This window comes from Chinchilla lanigera, unplaced genomic scaffold (assembly GCF_000276665.1).
Source record: "Chinchilla lanigera isolate Chin_1 unplaced genomic scaffold, ChiLan1.0 scaffold00110, whole genome shotgun sequence".
Taxonomy (NCBI): domain Eukaryota; kingdom Metazoa; phylum Chordata; class Mammalia; order Rodentia; family Chinchillidae; genus Chinchilla; species Chinchilla lanigera.
Window position 1 is genome coordinate 1,007,789 of NW_004955511.1, and position 18,370 is coordinate 1,026,158.

Here is an 18,370-nt window from a genome sequence, read left to right on the forward strand (position 1 = left end):
CTAATTCAAATCTTATATGCATACATTCTAACAGTCAGTCAAATTGTCTTTCCAAAATTTAAAGGAAAGAAGATCCTATTTTAATCTGATAAAAATTTCAGAATACAAGGCAGGGACAGTTGTAAATGAGTCATGTGTCCCCACCCCTTGTCCCACACTGCGGTCTCTTCCTAAATTAATGTCAACGTTGTTGCAAAACCATCAGGGTTTTAACTCATTGAAATTTTCTAAGGGAATAATTACAATCTGATTTATTCACTTAACACTATAAATAATAGAGGTAGAATGTAGCTGTCTCTTTGTTATTGTTTGAATAGTTGTGCAATGTAATTATTTTTCTGAGTTTTACCCAGGAAATTGTTTCAAGCAGAGGCATGTGTGAGAAATCAGAGTGCAATTTAAGGCCTATGTAAGGAGGTGGAGGAATCTCTCTGTGCTGAGCAAGAGTGTGAAGTATGATTTAGAAATCCTACTTCTGTTTGTTTGATTCCCAAAGCTGGCATACACTACACTGGATAAGAATCTGGATACAACCAGCAAATAGTCTTTTTCCTAAGTCCAAATTTTGTCCTGAAATTCATTGCAGATTTATACGTATGATTATTTGTATTTGTTCTGTAAATGTAAAAGATAGTTTTTGGGCAAAACGTAGTAGTAATGAACAGATCCAGACGCAATGATTATGTGGAAAACCATTGACTATTCCAAGCATCCTGTTCCAACCTGAAAGAAAATGAAGAATTTCAATTATTATTACTGCATTTAAGAATTATTTTATGGGTTCACTTTGCTTTTTCTCAGAAAAAATAAAAGGAATCACGGTTCTCGGCTCTCAGTGGAGTATTTCTCTTGGATATCAATGGCCAGTTGTGAGTTTCTTTTCACCAAGTTTCATATTCTAGTTCTGAGTACCTCTCACACCATTCCTCTTGTCTTGGATGGGCTATTCTCTTCCATGGCTTCAGGGGTTTTGGAAGCATCCCTGTAGCTTGTCACATCTGATTTTTAAAAATTACACGGAGGGTTGGGGAAGTAGCTGAGTGATAGTACACTGCCCCAACATATGTGAGCCTTAGGTTCTATCATGAAAGAAAGGGAAAAGAAAGTAATACGGAGTAGGAACCAATAATTAAGGCATAAGTCAACTATCTCAAATTAAATCCCACAGTTCAGTTTGTTTTCTTTCTTTGAATTTGCCTTTGTTGCCCTCCCTCCTTCCCTCCCTCCCTCCCTCCCTCCCTCCTTCCAAGAGTTTCCTTTTGTATGTTTACTATGAATTTCACTCTGTCTTCTTATACACACTGAGAGCAGCATTTTAAAGGCTCCCTGCATTTAACATGCCAACATTATCTTCTTTCACGGGAGTTGCTTATGAAGCAAATAGACAGTAATGCAAGAGATTATAGACTTTGTAATTGAAACTTTCTAATCTTGTAGACAGGAGAACAAGAGAGGAGACGTCACTGCCCAAAGTTCCATAGTTACTTAGAGGTTCCAAAGTTATTAAGTTTCATCATTGCTCTCACTGTATTTCGTTCTCTCGTCGTTAACAGTTACCAAGAGGTGCAAATACATGGCGGATGTCAATTTGACATTAGTTACCGAGTTCATCCTCTTGGGCCTGACAGACCGAGTAGAACTGAAGGTGGTGCTCTTCGTGCTGTTCCTGCTGATCTACGCCGTCTCCTTGGTGGGCAACCTGGGGATGCTTTTCCTAATCCACATAACTCCCAAGCTTCACACGCCCATGTATCGCTTTCTCAGCTGCCTGTCATTTGTGGATGCCTGCTATTCATCAGTTTTTGCACCCAGAATGCTGTTGAATTTCTTTGTGGAACGCGAGACGATCTCATTCTCCGCATGCATTGTGCAATACTTTTTATTCGTGTCACTCATTACCACCGAGGGCTTTCTGCTTGCAGCCATGGCTTATGACCGCTATATGGCCATTGTGAACCCTTTACTGTACACAGTGGCTATGACCAAAATAGTTTGTGTTGTACTTGTGTTGGGATCATGTGCTGGCGGCTTAATCAACTCACTGACGCACACAATTGGCTTATTGAGACTGTCCTTCTGTGGGCCCAATGTCATCAGTCACTTCTTCTGTGACCTGCCTCCCCTGTTAGAGCTGTCGTGTTCTGACACATCCATGAATGAGCTCCTGCTTCTAGTCTTCACCACCATTATTGCTATGATCACATTCCTGACAGTGGTCATCTCCTATGTTTTCATTGTTGCTGCTATCCTGAGGATCCGCTCTGCAGCAGGTAGACAGAAAGCCTTCTCCACATGCGCCTCGCATCTTACAGTTGTGACTTTGTTCTATGGCTCTATAAGCTTCAGTTACATTCAACCCAGCTCCCAGTATTCCTTGGAACAGGAAAAGGTGGTATCTGTCCTCTACACCCTGGTGATTCCTATGTTAAACCCGCTGATTTACAGTTTAAGGAACAAGGAGGTGAAAGATGCCGTCAAACGGGCTATAGAAATGAAATGTTTCCCTTGTTGACCTGTTAGCACACCTGTGCAATGCTAGGATATGAAGCAATGCTTTGTATAATAAGGTTTGGAAAGTGTTAATGACACTTCAGTCCCCCTGGAATTTAGAATTTATTTTACTGATGTTCATAACACTGTACAAAGAGAACTAAACGATTCACATAACAGAGGGCTGGGAATATAGCTCAGTGGCACAAGTGCCTGCCTGGCAAGCACAAGGTCCTGAGTTCGATTCCTGATACAAAAGAGAAAAAAAAAGACTAATATAACACAGGACACATGGCTGGTTATTTTGTTAAATACCTTGAAAATTAGATTAAAATCTGTAGTAATTATGTAACAAAATTCATGATATTTTATTTCCTTTGTATGAGAACTGAATATGAATATATATGCATTTATTATACACAAATACATATAGAAATATAGAAATTCAAACACACAAACATAGGAAGAGAACCATGAAATTCACAAATAATAAATTGTCTCCTAGTGTGGACTCCCCACTGATCACAGAAGTAAGTGAAATCTTTTCAGGACAAAAATAATTGATACTTGTTTTACACAGAAAATGGACAAATGCTTGTTCCAAAAATAACTTATTATTTACAGCTTAGCATGCTTTACAATAAATGTGCATATGTAAAATACTCAGAAGAACTTGGTCGTAGGTCACTCTCCTTTTCATAGTGTTTGTCTAACAGTCTTCCACTACTGGTCTCTGTGTCCACTGCTACATGTGAAATAAAATAGAACAGAGGGGACTGGAGATTTAGCCCAGTGGCACAGTGCCTGCCTGGCAAGTGCAAGGTCGTGAGTTCGATTCCCAGTACCAGAAAAAACAAACAAACAAACAAAAAAAATAGAACAGACTGCCACAGTTTTATTACAGCTCCACATGGGAGGAAACTTCGGGAAACCTTGGGACAGAAACCTTGGGAAAGCTTACTCTGAAGAATTTTACCTTTCTGCTTAGAAAATATGAATCCAAGACAGTTAGGGAGCATTTAGCAATCAGATTTGTTCCTTCCTTTTCATAAGGGTCTTCCATCATTATCTTTGAACTTTAAGAAAAAAAATTCTGGATTTTCCACCGTTCTTTTTATAGTTTAAAGAAAATTTTTAAGGGGTAGTGTTTCAAGTCACCTGTGCTTTGTACTTTAAGGAAGCGCTATGACTCCAGTGGTACTTCTTCCATTTAAATGAAATATGAAAGTGCACCTTCATAAACTCAACCTGACAAACCGGACTGGTTCATTCTGATATCTTCTCAAAGTGCTGCAAATTAGCCTATATGAAAATAAAACAATATTCTAGATAGCACCAACATTTACAAATAAGATGACAGTAAATATTTGAAGTCTGATTTAAATATTGAAATAACTACAGGGAACTGTATTAACCAGCACAATGACACAGCTGAAGACTGAGTAATAGTAACTGAAAATCTTACACAGGAGGCTAAATTATGCTTTTATTACTTTCTTTTGTGGTAATAGCCACAGTTATATAAGGAAATGGTACCAATATCTATATAAGCAAACATTAAATTACCTTATTGAAATGCATATTGTATTAGATAATAGTTCAAAAAATGCAATGAAAATTGAATTTCAAAATGAAATACCATCAGCAACAGTACAAAACAATACTGCAGCCCTTTACAATTTTTTGATACCGTTGACTGTATTTTTGAAGGTAGGCTCCTAAAGGACATTTACAGTATATTTATTATTTGTATGAGATACTCAGATAAGTGTATCTTATTAATGTCATTTGTATCTAATAACACAACCTATAAACTGAGGGACCGGTTTCCCAGGGGAGAAAAGGTAGCATAATTCCAGAAGTATCTATGTGGGAGAGGAGGCGATACTTCACGAAAGGGAATTTTTACTTTCTGATCTTGGATCAACTTCAACTCGTGCCCACAAATATCCTTTGTATTATGAAAACAAATGAACAAAACTAGGCACTTTCAGAAGAAAAATAAATTATACTTCTCGAATTCTAGTGGAAAGTAGGGAGGTTGCTGTCAGATTTTATGTCTATAAGAAAAAGAGTAAAAGCTATACTTTTTAAATACACTATATTTATTAGATATAGATGACATATAATACGATATTATGTAATTATGTAAATAATATAGCTTTACTCTTAAAGTAAATTCAGCTTAGCTCAGTGTATTCCTAATGTTCTTAAATAGTTGATGTAATTAATCAATGGGAAATAAGTGAGAAATCTGTTAATGAAATACCTGAGGTTACTCTGCCCATTGAGAAGTAGAATACCAGGAAATAGACTTACAAACACTTGTAGCCCCAACACCTTCACTCCACATCTAAAACTGGTCAGTTTCACAGACCACAACTGGAGAAATCGGGACAGGACTGATATTTCTCTTGTGTGACTTCGCCCTGGGTCTGCGGGCTTTATATGTGAAATACATGCTAAGTTTTTGTTCTACGTGTGTAACTTGGAGTTTCTGCTTTGGGAATTGTCCCAACTCATCAGAGAAATATGTTCCCAACACCACCTGGACTGGTTATGGCTATATTTTCACCTTCATCATTTTTATTATTTATATAAAAATCCAGAAGCCAACGTAATGGACCTGCATTTCCAAGATCTGAGGTTTGGTTTTAATTCGTGAACAAGTACTGAGTTCGTTGATCCTCGCTATGATGCTAACTTTCAGTTGTCTTTGGTCTACCGTGGCCTGTATGCAAATTCAAATTCAACATTTATAGCTATGTAAAGGTTCTTTCAGCATTGTATCCAAGCTGTGATGATACTCAAAACATCCTGTAGAAATGCCCTGACTAAAAAAACACACATTTTTCAACTGAAGGAAGATATAACTCCTTCCTTAGAGTTTATGCCAATCTTGGACTTGTCTTTTGAAAGTGGAGAGCTCATATCTTTTCTTTTATTTTTAAGGGTTTTTTTTTATTCACGCGTTTGCAGTTTAGAATGATTCCACTCCTCTTGTGGAGTCCGTACCTGTACAGAACACAGCTCAGTTCTTCCTTTCCCTTCCCCTCTGCTCCTCCCTCCCTCCCTCCCTCAATCCCTTGGTCCTCTATTTTTATTCTCCTTTCTAAGAATTACCATGTGCTCAGTTTTCACTAGAATCGCCTTCTGGGTGTATTACGTACTTCTGGCCACATGTAATATAAACCCTGTGAGTGACTGTTTCATGAATTACATATGATTAGAGATATGAGCTACCCAGAGCCTGGAACATAGTAGGCTCTAAACATATAAATCATTTAAACTAAAATCCTTCTTGATGTTTGTTTAAAAAAAAAAAAACTCAAAGATGTAAGCGAACTCATCTTAAAGCTCATTATGTTTTGGTAGGTTCTCATTCCAGCTTCATTTAAAAATTACTTCAGATTTCTCTCACATATTCCTGTGCAGTTGTTTATACTTGTTTGGTTGCATGCGACCTGTATTTATGGCTTTATTCTTTGTAATAACCCACTTTTACAGCATTTACCCAGCCCTTCTCCCTCCATTCCTCATCTTTCATATTTTTATCATGCACTGCGCTTATCTACCTACTGAATATTCCAAAAATTGTTTAGCCAATATAGTAACAAAAATGCTGAACTTGACGTTTATCTCTATAGCTTAACTAGATAAATGACCCTTAACGATAAAATGCAGTCTGCTATATGAAAATGGACTTGGATAGGTGTACAGACATGTGCACATGAAATTCTATTTAGAAATCTTTACCACTCCCTTTGGGTTGCCTGGCATTAAACTATGTGTATACTTTCTGTAATGACTACCAATAATAATGGATTTGTAGAACTGGGTGGCCGGGGCTGGGGATTTAGCTCAGCGGCATAGCGCCTGCCTGGCAAGAGCGAGGTTGTGACTTCGATTCCTGGAACCAGAAAAGAAACCAAAAAAAAAAAAAAAATACTGGGTGGCCATTAACAAACAGAACTTAGGGCTTTTAAAATGTATATAATACTCTATTTATATATAATTGTTATACAAATTATAATTGTATTTGTGAACAATATTAATATTTAACAGTTCAGATTGTCCTTGAGAGGAAAGTCAGACGAGGTAATCTTTCTCTAAGGTTGTGAACAGCCTAAATATGTCATCCGCTGCACTTCAGAAAGTGTTCAGGGCCATCCTTTCCTCAGTCCAATGTCTGATTGTTTCAGTGAAACCCGCATTCACAAAACACCGGGGATTCCACCTCCAGAGGGTGAAAGCCAGATATAAACCCGACAGACAGGAAATTAAGAGCAAAGGGCCAAAACTTCCTCTCCATACTGGGTAAGGTTTCTGTTTCTCTGTTGTAACAATGAATTTACAAAAGCCTTCTGTGATTTTCAAAATGTGGAACTCTCAGTGTATGCTGTGAATATAATGTGAAGAAAAATCATCCGCTTCAAATTCATCCCAGTAACTAGAATAAGCTGCATAGAGTCAGGCCCTTGCCAAAGTTAACTAGCTTTCTTACAAGTTCATGGGAATTTCTTCTGCATTTCAACAGTTAGCTACATTTAAGGGTTTATATCTTTAATTTTTGTAAGTTACAAAAACAGTGTATGAAAGAACTATCATATATTCTGATGTTAGTTAGTATGGGCTATTTAATTTGGCTAAATCTGAGGTAAAGAGCAAAGATTTCATTGTGTCTATTACCAGAGCTAATTTTCAGGCTCAAATATTAGTTTATTGTAACACTACTGATTCTACAGAAAATGAAATAAAGTGCAACATGAAAGGTAGTCTAGATAATATTACTATTATTAGATAAATAAGCAATCTTGAATTATTGAAATTAAAAAACTCATATGTAATGAACAAGTTTAATTTCTTTAAAAATAATGTCAACCAAGGCAAAGTGAGCTGAACACTACTAAAAATAACACACAACAGCTAACATCAAAAAGTCAGCTTAGGGGGCTGGGGATTTAGCTCAACGGCACAGCGCCTGCCTGGCAAGCGCAAGGTCGTGAGTTCAATTCCCGGTACCGGAGAAAAACCAAAAAAAAAAAAAAAAAAAACAAAAAGTCAGCTTATTCCCAGTAATTTCTCAGGTATGTGAAGAGACAGTGTGTTTCTTCATTCTCTGAGTTCTGTCATGCCCAATGAGCAGTGGCATTGGGCGAGTCTTGTATGCTGTGTGCAAGTTTCCATCTATTTTCTTTCATGTATAATTCTCACAGCTGCTGAAGGTGTGCAGATGAATCTAACGCTTTATCGTGAAATCCACGTGTGAATGTGTGGACTCTGGCTACTTTGTCCTCTTGCTCCCTGCAGGTCCCTCACAGGCAAGCCACTTAAATGGCAGACAGGAATGTGAGTGTGATTACTGAATTCGTCCTCCTGGGTCTGACTGATGACCCGGAACTGAATATTGTGCTCTTTGTGTTGTTTCTCTTGATCTATATTATTACTGTGGTGGGCAACATCTGGATTATTGCAGTAATTCTGGTCAGCACCCAGCTCCATTCTCCCAAGTACTTCTTCCTGTGCCAGCTGGCCTTCTTGGATTTCTGCTATTCCTCCATCTTCATCCCTAAAATGCTGGCAGATTACATGTCAGGACAGAGAGTCATCTCCTACCAGGGATGTCTCCTGCAGTACGCCTTTGTCAGCCTGTTCCTGACCACGGAATGCTTCCTCCTGGCTGCAATGGCCTACGATCGATACGTGGCCATCTGCCGCCCACTTCACTACCACGGTCTCATGACCCCCGCCTTCTGCGTTTCCCTAGTGACTGCCTCTTACCTGCTGGGCTGTGCCAACTCGCTCACCCATCTGAGCAGCTTGCTCAGCCTGTCCTTCTGCGGGCCCAATGTCGTCAATCATTATTTCTGCGATATCCCCTTGCTCTTTCAACTCTCCTGTTCCAACACCCAGCACAGTGAGGCTTTATTCATTGTCCTCTCTGGAGCAACTGCAGTGACTACATTTTTGACAGTGCTTAGCTCCTACTTGGGAATTCTTCTCACTGTCCTGAAAATGCGGTCTACCAGTGGCAGATATAAAGCTTTCTCCACGTGTGCCTCCCACCTCACGGTGGCATCGCTTTTCTACGGGACAATGATATTTACCTACCTGGGAACCAGCTCTAGCTACCCACAGGACACAGCCAAGATACTTTCTGTGTTTTATACTCTTCTGCTCCCAGTACTAAACTTTCTGATATACAGTGTAAGAAACAGAAAGGCCCAAGAAGCCATGAAGCGAATAGTTAGGAGGAAAATATTTGTTCAAGGAATATAAACTTTCAGGCAGAAACATTTAAAGGATATTTATTGATGGTGGAGGTAGGTACAGTGCTAAATGGGTAAGGCTATGTGAGAGACAAAAGAGTTTGAAGGCAGCTAATGTTCAAAGATGCCTGGATCACTGTCTTTTGTAACATACATGTGCATACACACACACATTTCCATGGAAATGTGTTCTTCTGTCTTTTTGGGTTCACTGGGTGGGTAACTGTGAACTATACTGGTAAATGACAGATCACTGTGTATTCATATGCACATAAGAATCAGGTGGCTCGGGAAGTAGAGGTTTAGATGCCCAATTTCATAGGGAAAGGAAATGTATGAGGAAAAGCTTTCCTAGAAAGAAAAACTGGGCTTTTAATGGACATAGGGGAGACCAGAGAAGGTGATGGTGTTTGTCCCACGCTAGGGCAAGTGGGCCTCTCTGTCCTCTTCCATCAGGAAATCTCCCCCAGAGGCGATTTTTACCAGTGTTCCTTTCCCCTCCTCTCTGGGGTGAAGCCACTGCCAACCTGGACAGAGGATTTTTAACACCTGCTGTTGGAAATTCCTGTCTTTGTTCAGGTAAGAAAGTGTCTTGGTTACTTTTCTCTCATTGCTGAGACAAAATACCCAGTACCCAAAATGAAGGAAGGAAAGGTTTAGTTAGCTTACAGTTTGTGGAGGTTTCAGTCCATACTTGGCTGGCTCCCAGGCAGAAGGTAGCAAAGAAACAAGAGTAAAGAGGGGAATGGCAGCCAAACAGCAAAGCAGCCAGAGCAAAAGGGAGGAATCGGGGCAAGCAGCCTTTTTCTCTCCCTTACATTGTAAACAGGCTACCCCCACCTAAGGGGCGTGTAGCTCTCATGTAATCTCCATGCTTTCCTCTTCCACAGGCTCAGGATGTATACAAAGTAAGCACCCTGGCTTCCTGCTGAGTCCCTTAGCCAAACCTCTAGACTCCCCAAGTTGACACAGTGTATCAACCATAACAGAAAGCTTCTGAAAATGCTTATTTTTGCATCTGTGGAGTTTCAAATGTCTTTAAAATAATTTTCATGCCATTATGGTATAATTTCATTCTTTTGATTCCCAAAATATGACTGAAAATCTGGCTTCCTGTGTAACAAGTTGACATCATTTTTATAAATTAGGTAATGATAAAATATGCTTTGAAGTGTTCATGCGGAAGGTAGGAGAAGAACTAGTAGAAGCACCATCACACAGCTATTCAATAGTCACACACACACTTGAAGAAGGATTGGCTACAGGGTGAGCAGAATCTGCCTTCTTTGCAACTCTCCACAGCTGAACAATTTTACATACAAGGAAACCAGGGATCAGGGGCCTGAGGTGGGACAACATCGAGGTCTGCGAGTGAGAGTTCAAACACGCCGTCCTTACGCACTTGGAAGGAGGCTTCCTCTCCCTTTTATGCCAACGGGTAGAATTTCTTGCATGCCATCTTTCTCTAAGACCATGAACATTTGAGTATTTTATTTTAGAATAATAATTTCACAGGTACATATGGAGCTCCGCTCTTTATCTGCCAATATTACAGAACTGCCAAAATGACAACACAAATGTACTTTATTATATTTGAGTAGATGGGAATTTGTCAAAAATCAGATTCAAGAAACTTCCAGCAAAGAGTGCAACCATGTGAAAATCCTAAGTTTTATTTTAAAAGTAATTCAGAATCCCACACAGAAAATTAACTAAAACGTAGCCCAGAGCTATTGTTATTCCCAGAACGATAAAAGAATAAACTTTAGCCTTTAACAAATAACACTTTATAATACCTAATAAACAAGTTAGTTCGTGAAAAATGCTACACCTATCAAATCATAATAGTTAAGTGCTTAGAAATTATAGTCTATACAATAAATCTTTACCTATAAAGCATAAAATGTTTGATCACTTTCTATTGAATGGGTATAACATTATGTAAATATGCTATGAAATATGTTTTAATCTATTTTATGTGCTTTAGCATCTTATACTGTCTTGTTTTGTACTTCCCACACTTTCTTTTAGAGCAAACTCATTGTCAATATCTTGATCATATATCACAACACCATCACATTGATTTTCCAAAATATAGTGATTGTTGTAACTGGTTATTATTTAATTTTCAAAAGAAAGTTGTCTAATCAGGGAATGCTTAGATTGTCACAGCAGAATTTCTCGATGACATAGCCACACAGCAAAATTAAAATCTGCAAGTCCCATGTCTTGGAAGTAGATACTTAGAATGTTTTCACTGGACAGAGGAATTGTGATGGCCGTAATGATAGAATTTGTGCAGTATTCTCTCCTTTTGTCTGTCATTTCCCTGTCAGTGGTTTCATTTACAAGGGGTCATCAAAGATATATGATAGAATGAGATGTTTTACCAGAGAAAGAGTGAGAAACATATTTCTAGTATTACTTAGTGTTGTTAATCTGTCCCTCATTCACACAATAAATTTTGTTAAATTTTCTTACTTAGTGTTGTTAAACTGTCCCTCATTCACACAATAAATTTTATCTTTGATATATATGTGTAGGAAGAAAACAGGGCAGTCATTCTTTTTTATTTTAAAAATAATAAAAAACAATAAAAACAACACAGAGTTTCCAAACAATATGATAGGAACTTAACAATTGTTATTATATTGCAAATTGTTATTTTCAAAGTAGTTGTTCAGATTACCAGTTATAGTCATGTAAGATTGATCAAACAATATAAAACACTAATTGTTCCTTTCACTAAACTAATAGAAATTAGTAGTATAATGATCTTAGCTATCTTGTTTACTCTTTCAGTTTCCTATACTAAGGAGACAATACGATATTTATACATGTAAACAGGTTCCAAGTCATTGGGGTGAACCAGCTGTAGATTGAAACTATCAGAGAAAAAGAAAAAACAATAAAAATGTAATGTGACACTGTAACACAAAATATAGGGTAAGAACAATTTACATGAGCTTCATGTTTATTGCATTAGATACTATAAATAATTATCAATAATATTGTAAATGATGATTTAAATATTTGAGATGACATGTATACACTGTGTGCAGGCACTATACCATTTCTATGAGGAAGTGGAACATCCCAGGATTTTGTATCCATACTGAGTCTTGGAAAATCTCCCCTGTGAATGCCACAGGAAGCTCAATTGAAAAGAATGTGTGTGTTTATGTTAGGTCTCATTACTCATTAGAAATTTTGAATTCTTGTCCAGTTCATTTGTGTGGCCCATACTGTGAAATATAAAATTATTCCTCAAGCTACCCAAGGTAACTAAGAAAGTCTGAGTAGACACATTCATTCTTCCCTTGGACACTTATGCATTTCACATCGCAGTTGCTCGGACACTTCTCCTTCTCGGTACCCTTCAAGGTTCTCAAACTCACACTTCCGAAACTAGTGTCACCACGGTCTTTGCAGCTATTTTCTATTATTTTTTTTTCTAGAAAAACGTTCTTTATAAACTGTCATACAAGCCAGGTACTCAGCAAGTCAGCCTAGATTCACCTTTCTTCATTTTGCCAAGTATTGACTGTCTTAGATTGTGCATTTAAGTCCATTCTTTTCATTTGCCTGGGCCAGAACTGAGTCAAGAGAAATAGTCTTGGTCCTCATATAAAATATACGATATAGATAATGTGTGTGAGTAATAAACCTTGCTCTGTAAACTCAAAAACCTTTCTCCATTGCTCTATCACTGCACACTGCACTGTATAAACAGATTACAAAATTCTACTTTCATTTCCATCTCTTCTGGACTGGATTCTTGTTAGGAAATCACTGTCTCTTACTGAACTTCATTGTCCCTACATTAATGAGAAAGTGACTATTTCATAATATTGTGCAATACTTATTATTTTATATAATTGACTTATGTACTATGTACTGGCATATTTGATAGTTAAGAGGGAATGAATAAATAAGTAACAAAAATGTCCTCATTCTATTTACATGTTTTAAAAATAACCACTATAGACTATATCAATCTAAAAATAATTGAAAACCTTAATGAATATTAAGTAAGAGCATGATGAAGTATTCCTTATGCGTAATAATAAAATAAATACTATGATTATATTTGGATTATTTAGCTCTATGAAACATTTCACTATACAGATGTACATGGTGACAGTGAGAAATATAATAAAATTGATATTTTGGCAAAATGCCCCTAAAAATGTGCCCAGCCACTCTGGAATGCCTACTGGTTTACAAGGGGTAATCAGAATACATGGTAAAATTTTGAAGTCAAAATATTTATTAGAGTACATGACACAGTGCCATAAATAACACTCAAAATACCCATCCTTACTCCAAACACACATATCCTAATGTTCTTGCCACTTTGTTTTTATTTTAGTTTATTAGTATATGATTGCATTACACAGTGATTACATTCATTGTGGTGAATTGGTGCATGTGCTTAACATGTCTCATTTCTTTCTGTTCATCTCTTTCCCCTCACTTCATCTCTTCAGCCCCTCCACTTTGGGGAAAGATCTATCTTCCTGTCTCCTATTATCTTTCACTTTGCTCTATAATTTATTTTGGGGGGTTTCCCATATAACATCACAGTAAATCACATGATATGAAAGCTTGTGTGTCTGATTTCTTTCACTTAACATTATGATCTCGAGGTGCATCCATTCCCTTGCAGTGACTCCACTTTATCCTCTTTATGGCAGTTGTACATATCACATTTTCTTTACCACACTCATCTGTTGATGGGTATGTAGGCTGCTTTCAAGCACGGAAAAGGAGCACTTCTACGCTGTTTGTGAGAACGTAAACTAATACAGCCACTGTTGAACTTAGTATGGAGATTCTTCAAAAAACTGAGCATTGAAGTTTCATTCAACCCAGCTCTTCTACTTCTAGGTGTCTTCCTGAAAGAGTTAAGGGCATCACATAACTGTGATACCTGCTTGTCCGTGTTTTGAGCTGCACAGCTCTTGAAGCTTTCTGAGTGAGTTCTGGAGGTCCTCTTTCATGTCTTGAATGATGTTGCCAAGTGTCTTCCTGCACAAAAGCAACCTGGTAAAAAAAATATTACAGAGTGTCCTCATCCACCTTTATTAACTGGGTCTGGCACCATGTGCTGCTTGGTTCTTCCACAGAGTCAAAAGGATCGCAAGGTAAATGTCTTGAATTTATTCAGGCTACGGAGACAAGTGAGACAACACAACCGAAGGTACTCACAAAGGACTTCACAAAATGCTTTAAAAAGTGGCAAGGCTGATCAGATAGATGTGTTTGAAGCAAAGGGGTAGTGTTCTAAGTGGGAATGATGGCAAAGTGTGTCTTTTACTCTAGTAAGTTTGAAAAATTTAAACATTATATATCTCAGTCACACTATGTATATATTTCTAGATATAAACTCAAAGTTATGGTTCTCAAATATAAACGTTATACACAATAACTTCATTGGGGAAGTTATAACTCTAAGATTTAAGGTATTTAAAATTTTTGAAAATATATGAGATGTACACAAATCTACACAAGGAAAATAGCTTAACATTACTAAAAATCCTGATCTCAAAATATCACTATCCAACAAACGATAATAAAGATCTATGAAGAAGAGGGTAATTCTACAGCAGAAAATACAAGGTGAAAGAGGTGTAATATAAAATATAAGGTGTAAAAAAATTAAAAAGGAGAAAACGTGTCCAAAGAGCAAAGTCAGAGCAGATAATTTGATAACAGTTGCATTAGTGAAGCCAGAGCAATTATAGCAACATAATACATCATGGCAGAAATAGGTAATTAGATGAAAATAAAATCATTATCAAAATATGTATTACTATAAATTTGTGACTATCCAAATAACTATGTAGGACAGAAATAAAAGCTAATTACAGGATTATTAAAATTAATGTATGTTAAAAGATTAATGGAAATAGATATTTCTTATCAAAATATTGTTATAATTACTGTTGAAAACTTATTGGTGAATGGCAAAAAGTCATAATGCTTGTTTAGAGAACCTTATTTACATTATCCTCAAATATGTTTTGATTATAAATAAAAGAATCATAACTTTATACTGGTGATATATCACAGACATTCACTTAAGTGTTCTAATTTAAATACAATGTCATATATCCTGAGATAAGATTAAAAAAATACACATATTGCCTCTCTGGAACTCTTTTAAATAATAAATAGCCTCAATTTAATTGTTATAAAACATCCAACAGACTACAGTTGAAAGACATTCTAAAAAGTATTTGAACATAACCCTAGACAGCTATCATAGTCATGAAAGGGAAGAACAGAGTATTGGAGAGTTAAGGTTGAAGGTGACTAAGGATGTAAGAAATGAATCACATCATGGTACGCTGGATTGGATCCTATAAAGGAATCAATGGACTTCAGTGGGAAAACTGGTGAAGTTGAATCAAGCTCATTCTTTATTTAATAGTATATCAATGCAAATTTCTTTATGTTAATAATTGTACTATGGTTATCCAAGATGTTAGAGAAGTTGATTCAAGCAAATAATGAAAGTGGATAAGGCTAAAAATATATACATAAAATGTCAAAATACTTGAAGGAAATTTGACTGGATATTGGGGAAAATATGCACCCCACTGAACAAGCGATAATGCAAAGTATATTTATCTATGATGCAAAGTATATTTATCATTGTTCACTATGCCTATTGGTTCACTAAATACAGAGTGTTACATAGCTCGGGAACATCTTGAATTGTGAAACAGTTTTCAGCGGTTTGAGTGCCTCATGTAGGTCGCTATAGTTCTTCACCAGGCAGTACCCACCTGGCAATGACTCTTTAGTCAGTGTGTGTTGGATGTACGAAGAGAGAAAAAATGAAAATGTGAGATTTCGAGAATCCAACCCAATCGTTCCAAAGTTTTATTTTGTCAAGATGTGTAATACAGAAGAAAAACAGACTTTTGTCAATATTTATTAGCAAGGAATGATATATGACAACTGTAACAGAATTTACTCATTTTTTTAAAAAATTCTCTAACATGACAAGTAGAATTAGAGATAATTTTTCCTCGGTACCAGTGTTGTAATACTAATTTTTATTTTTTTAAGTTAGAAAGAAAAGAACAAAAACAATATAACAAAGACAAAAACAATACAAAAACCATAAAAAACTAGAATTTCAAAACAAGATGATAGCAATCAACAGTGGTTGTTGTAGTACTTATCGTTATCTTCAAAGTAGTTGCTCAGATTACCAGATATAGGCCTGCAAGATTGAGCAAATAGAGCTGGGGATTTAGCTCATTAGCACAGCACCTGCCTGGCAAGCACAAGGTCATGAGTTCGATTTCCGGTACTGGAAAAATCAAATAAAAAAAAAAAAAATTGAGCAAATAATTAAACATTAACTGTTCCTTTCCATAAACCAATAGAAATTCGTAGTACAGTTATCTTAGCTATCGTGTGTATGATTTTATATATGTATTTCCCTTCCTTTTTTCTTTTCTCCTTTCCCTCATCCCAGTTCCTTCCTATTAAGTAGTTTCTTTCCCTTCACAATATCTATTGTGCCTTGCAGTTGTATTTACTCTTTCAAGTTCTTACACTAGGGAGACAATACAGTGTTTACACATGCAGGTCTGATTTATTTCACTTATGCGTATGGTCTCTAGTTGCACCCATTTACCTATAAAAGCCTTGAGTTTACCTTCCTTTTTAGCTGAGTAATACTGGATTATATAAAATACAGTTGTACAGAAATACATTTTTCTAATCCACTTTTCAGTTGATGGGCATTTGAGTTGTTTCCAAAATTTTACTATGAAAAATTGTGCTGCTATGAACATAGGAGCACATATATCACTGTGGTATGATGTTTTTAATTCTTCTGGGAAAATACCCAGAAGGGGAATGGCTGGGTTAAATGGGACCTCTCATCCTAACTGTTTGAGGAAACACAAGACTCATTTCCAAAGTGGTTGCAGTAGTCTACACTGCCACCAACAGTGCAGAAGGGTTCCTTTTTCCTCATATCCCCTGCAGCATTTGTTGTTGGCTAAGTTTTTTAATTATAGCCGTTCTTTCTGGAGTGAGATGAGCTCTCAGTGTTTTCATTTGCACCTATCAAATGACCAGTGCTGTTGGCCATTTTTTCATGTATTTATTTGCCATTTGTATTTCTTCATCTGACAAGTATGTATTCACCTCAGATGCCCATTTTTGGATTGTGTCTTTGAATTTGCGGGGGCGGTCTGAGTTTTTTCAATATTTTACATGTTCTACATATGAGTCCTTTGTCTGAGGGACAGTTACCTAAAATGTTTTACCACTCTGTGGGTTGTCTTTTCACTCTATTGGTTTTCTTTTGAAGTACAAAAGCTTTCTAATAGGATGAGATCCCAGTTGTTGATTCTTTGAAGTGTTTCCCTTGCAATGTCGGTTTTGTTCATGAAGGCTGTGTCTACCCTATGTCTTCAAGATTTCTCCCTACTTTCTCTGCCAATAGATTTAGTGTTTCTGTTTTAATATTTAAATATTTAATCGATTTTTTACTTCAGTGCATGGTAATAGACATGGGTCTAGTTTTAGTTTTTGGCATGTGGAGAGCCAGTTTTTCCCAACACCATTTATTGAAGAGGTTGTCTTTCTTCCAGTGAACATGTTTGGCCCCTTTGTCAAAGATAAGTGTGTTTGTGGTTGCGTCTGCGTCTTTTAATCTCTTCCACTGGTATTCAGGTCTGGCTTTTTCTTTTGCCAGTGCCATGATGATTTTATCATAGTAGCTTTGTAGTATAATTTCAAGTCAGGGATTGTGATGCCTCCTGACTTGTCTTCATTGCCCAGGATTCCCTTTGCTATTCTAGGTCTCTTCAGGTTCCAGATGAATTTCAGGAGTATTTTCTCTACTGTGAGGTATGCTCATGGTATTTTGATTGGAATTGCATTAAATCTGTATAACAGTTTTGGAAGTATGGCCATGTTCACTGTGTTGATTTCTCCTATCCATGAGAAAGGGATATCTTTCCATTTTCTGATGTCCTCTTCAAGCTCCTTTTTCAGAGTGCTGTAATTTTCAACCTATAAATCTTTCACTTTTTCTGTAGATTGACTCCTAAGTATTTCCTTTTTTTGGATGCTATTGTGAAGGGTGTGGTTTCCTTAATTTCTGTCTCAATAAGTTTGCTATTTGTGTACAAGAATGCTATTGATTTTTGAGTATTGACTTTACATCCAGCCATGCAACTGAATTTGGTTATTAACTCTAGGAGTCCTTTGGTGAAGTTTTGGAGGTCTTCTATGTAGAATATCATATAGTCTGTAAATAATATTTTCACTGCTTCCTTCCCTATCCTTGTTCCTCTAATTTCTCTTTCTTGCCTAATTTTTCTGGATAATTTTTCCAGAACTATGTTGAAAAGGAGTGGTGACAGTGGACATCTTTGTCTTGTTCCTGATTTGAGAGAGAAAGCTTTCAGTTTTTGACCATTTAGTAGGATGTTGGCCATTGGTTTATCATAGATAGCTTTTACCAGATTGAGATAAAGACCATCTATTCTAATTTACTGTAGAGTTTTTATACTGAATGAGTGCTGAACTTTATCAAAAGCCTTTTATGCATCTATTGAGATGATCATGTGATT

At 36.7% G+C, this 18,370-nt stretch overlaps 2 protein-coding genes across 2 annotated transcripts; both read left to right on the plus strand.

The window, feature by feature from the left end:
* Window positions 1-1,573: 1,573 nt before the first annotated feature.
* Window positions 1,574-2,512, plus strand: LOC102012885 (olfactory receptor 1052-like). Its single transcript, XM_005408220.1, has one exon. It carries the CDS (start codon window positions 1,574-1,576, stop codon window positions 2,510-2,512), a length of 939 nt encoding a protein of 312 aa, XP_005408277.1.
* A 5,312-nt stretch (window positions 2,513-7,824) lies between these two features.
* LOC102013198 (olfactory receptor 1052-like) lies at window positions 7,825-8,769 on the plus strand. The gene has a single exon (XM_005408221.1). It carries the CDS (start codon window positions 7,825-7,827, stop codon window positions 8,767-8,769), a length of 945 nt encoding a protein of 314 aa, XP_005408278.1.
* The last annotated feature ends 9,601 nt before the right edge of the window (window positions 8,770-18,370 follow it).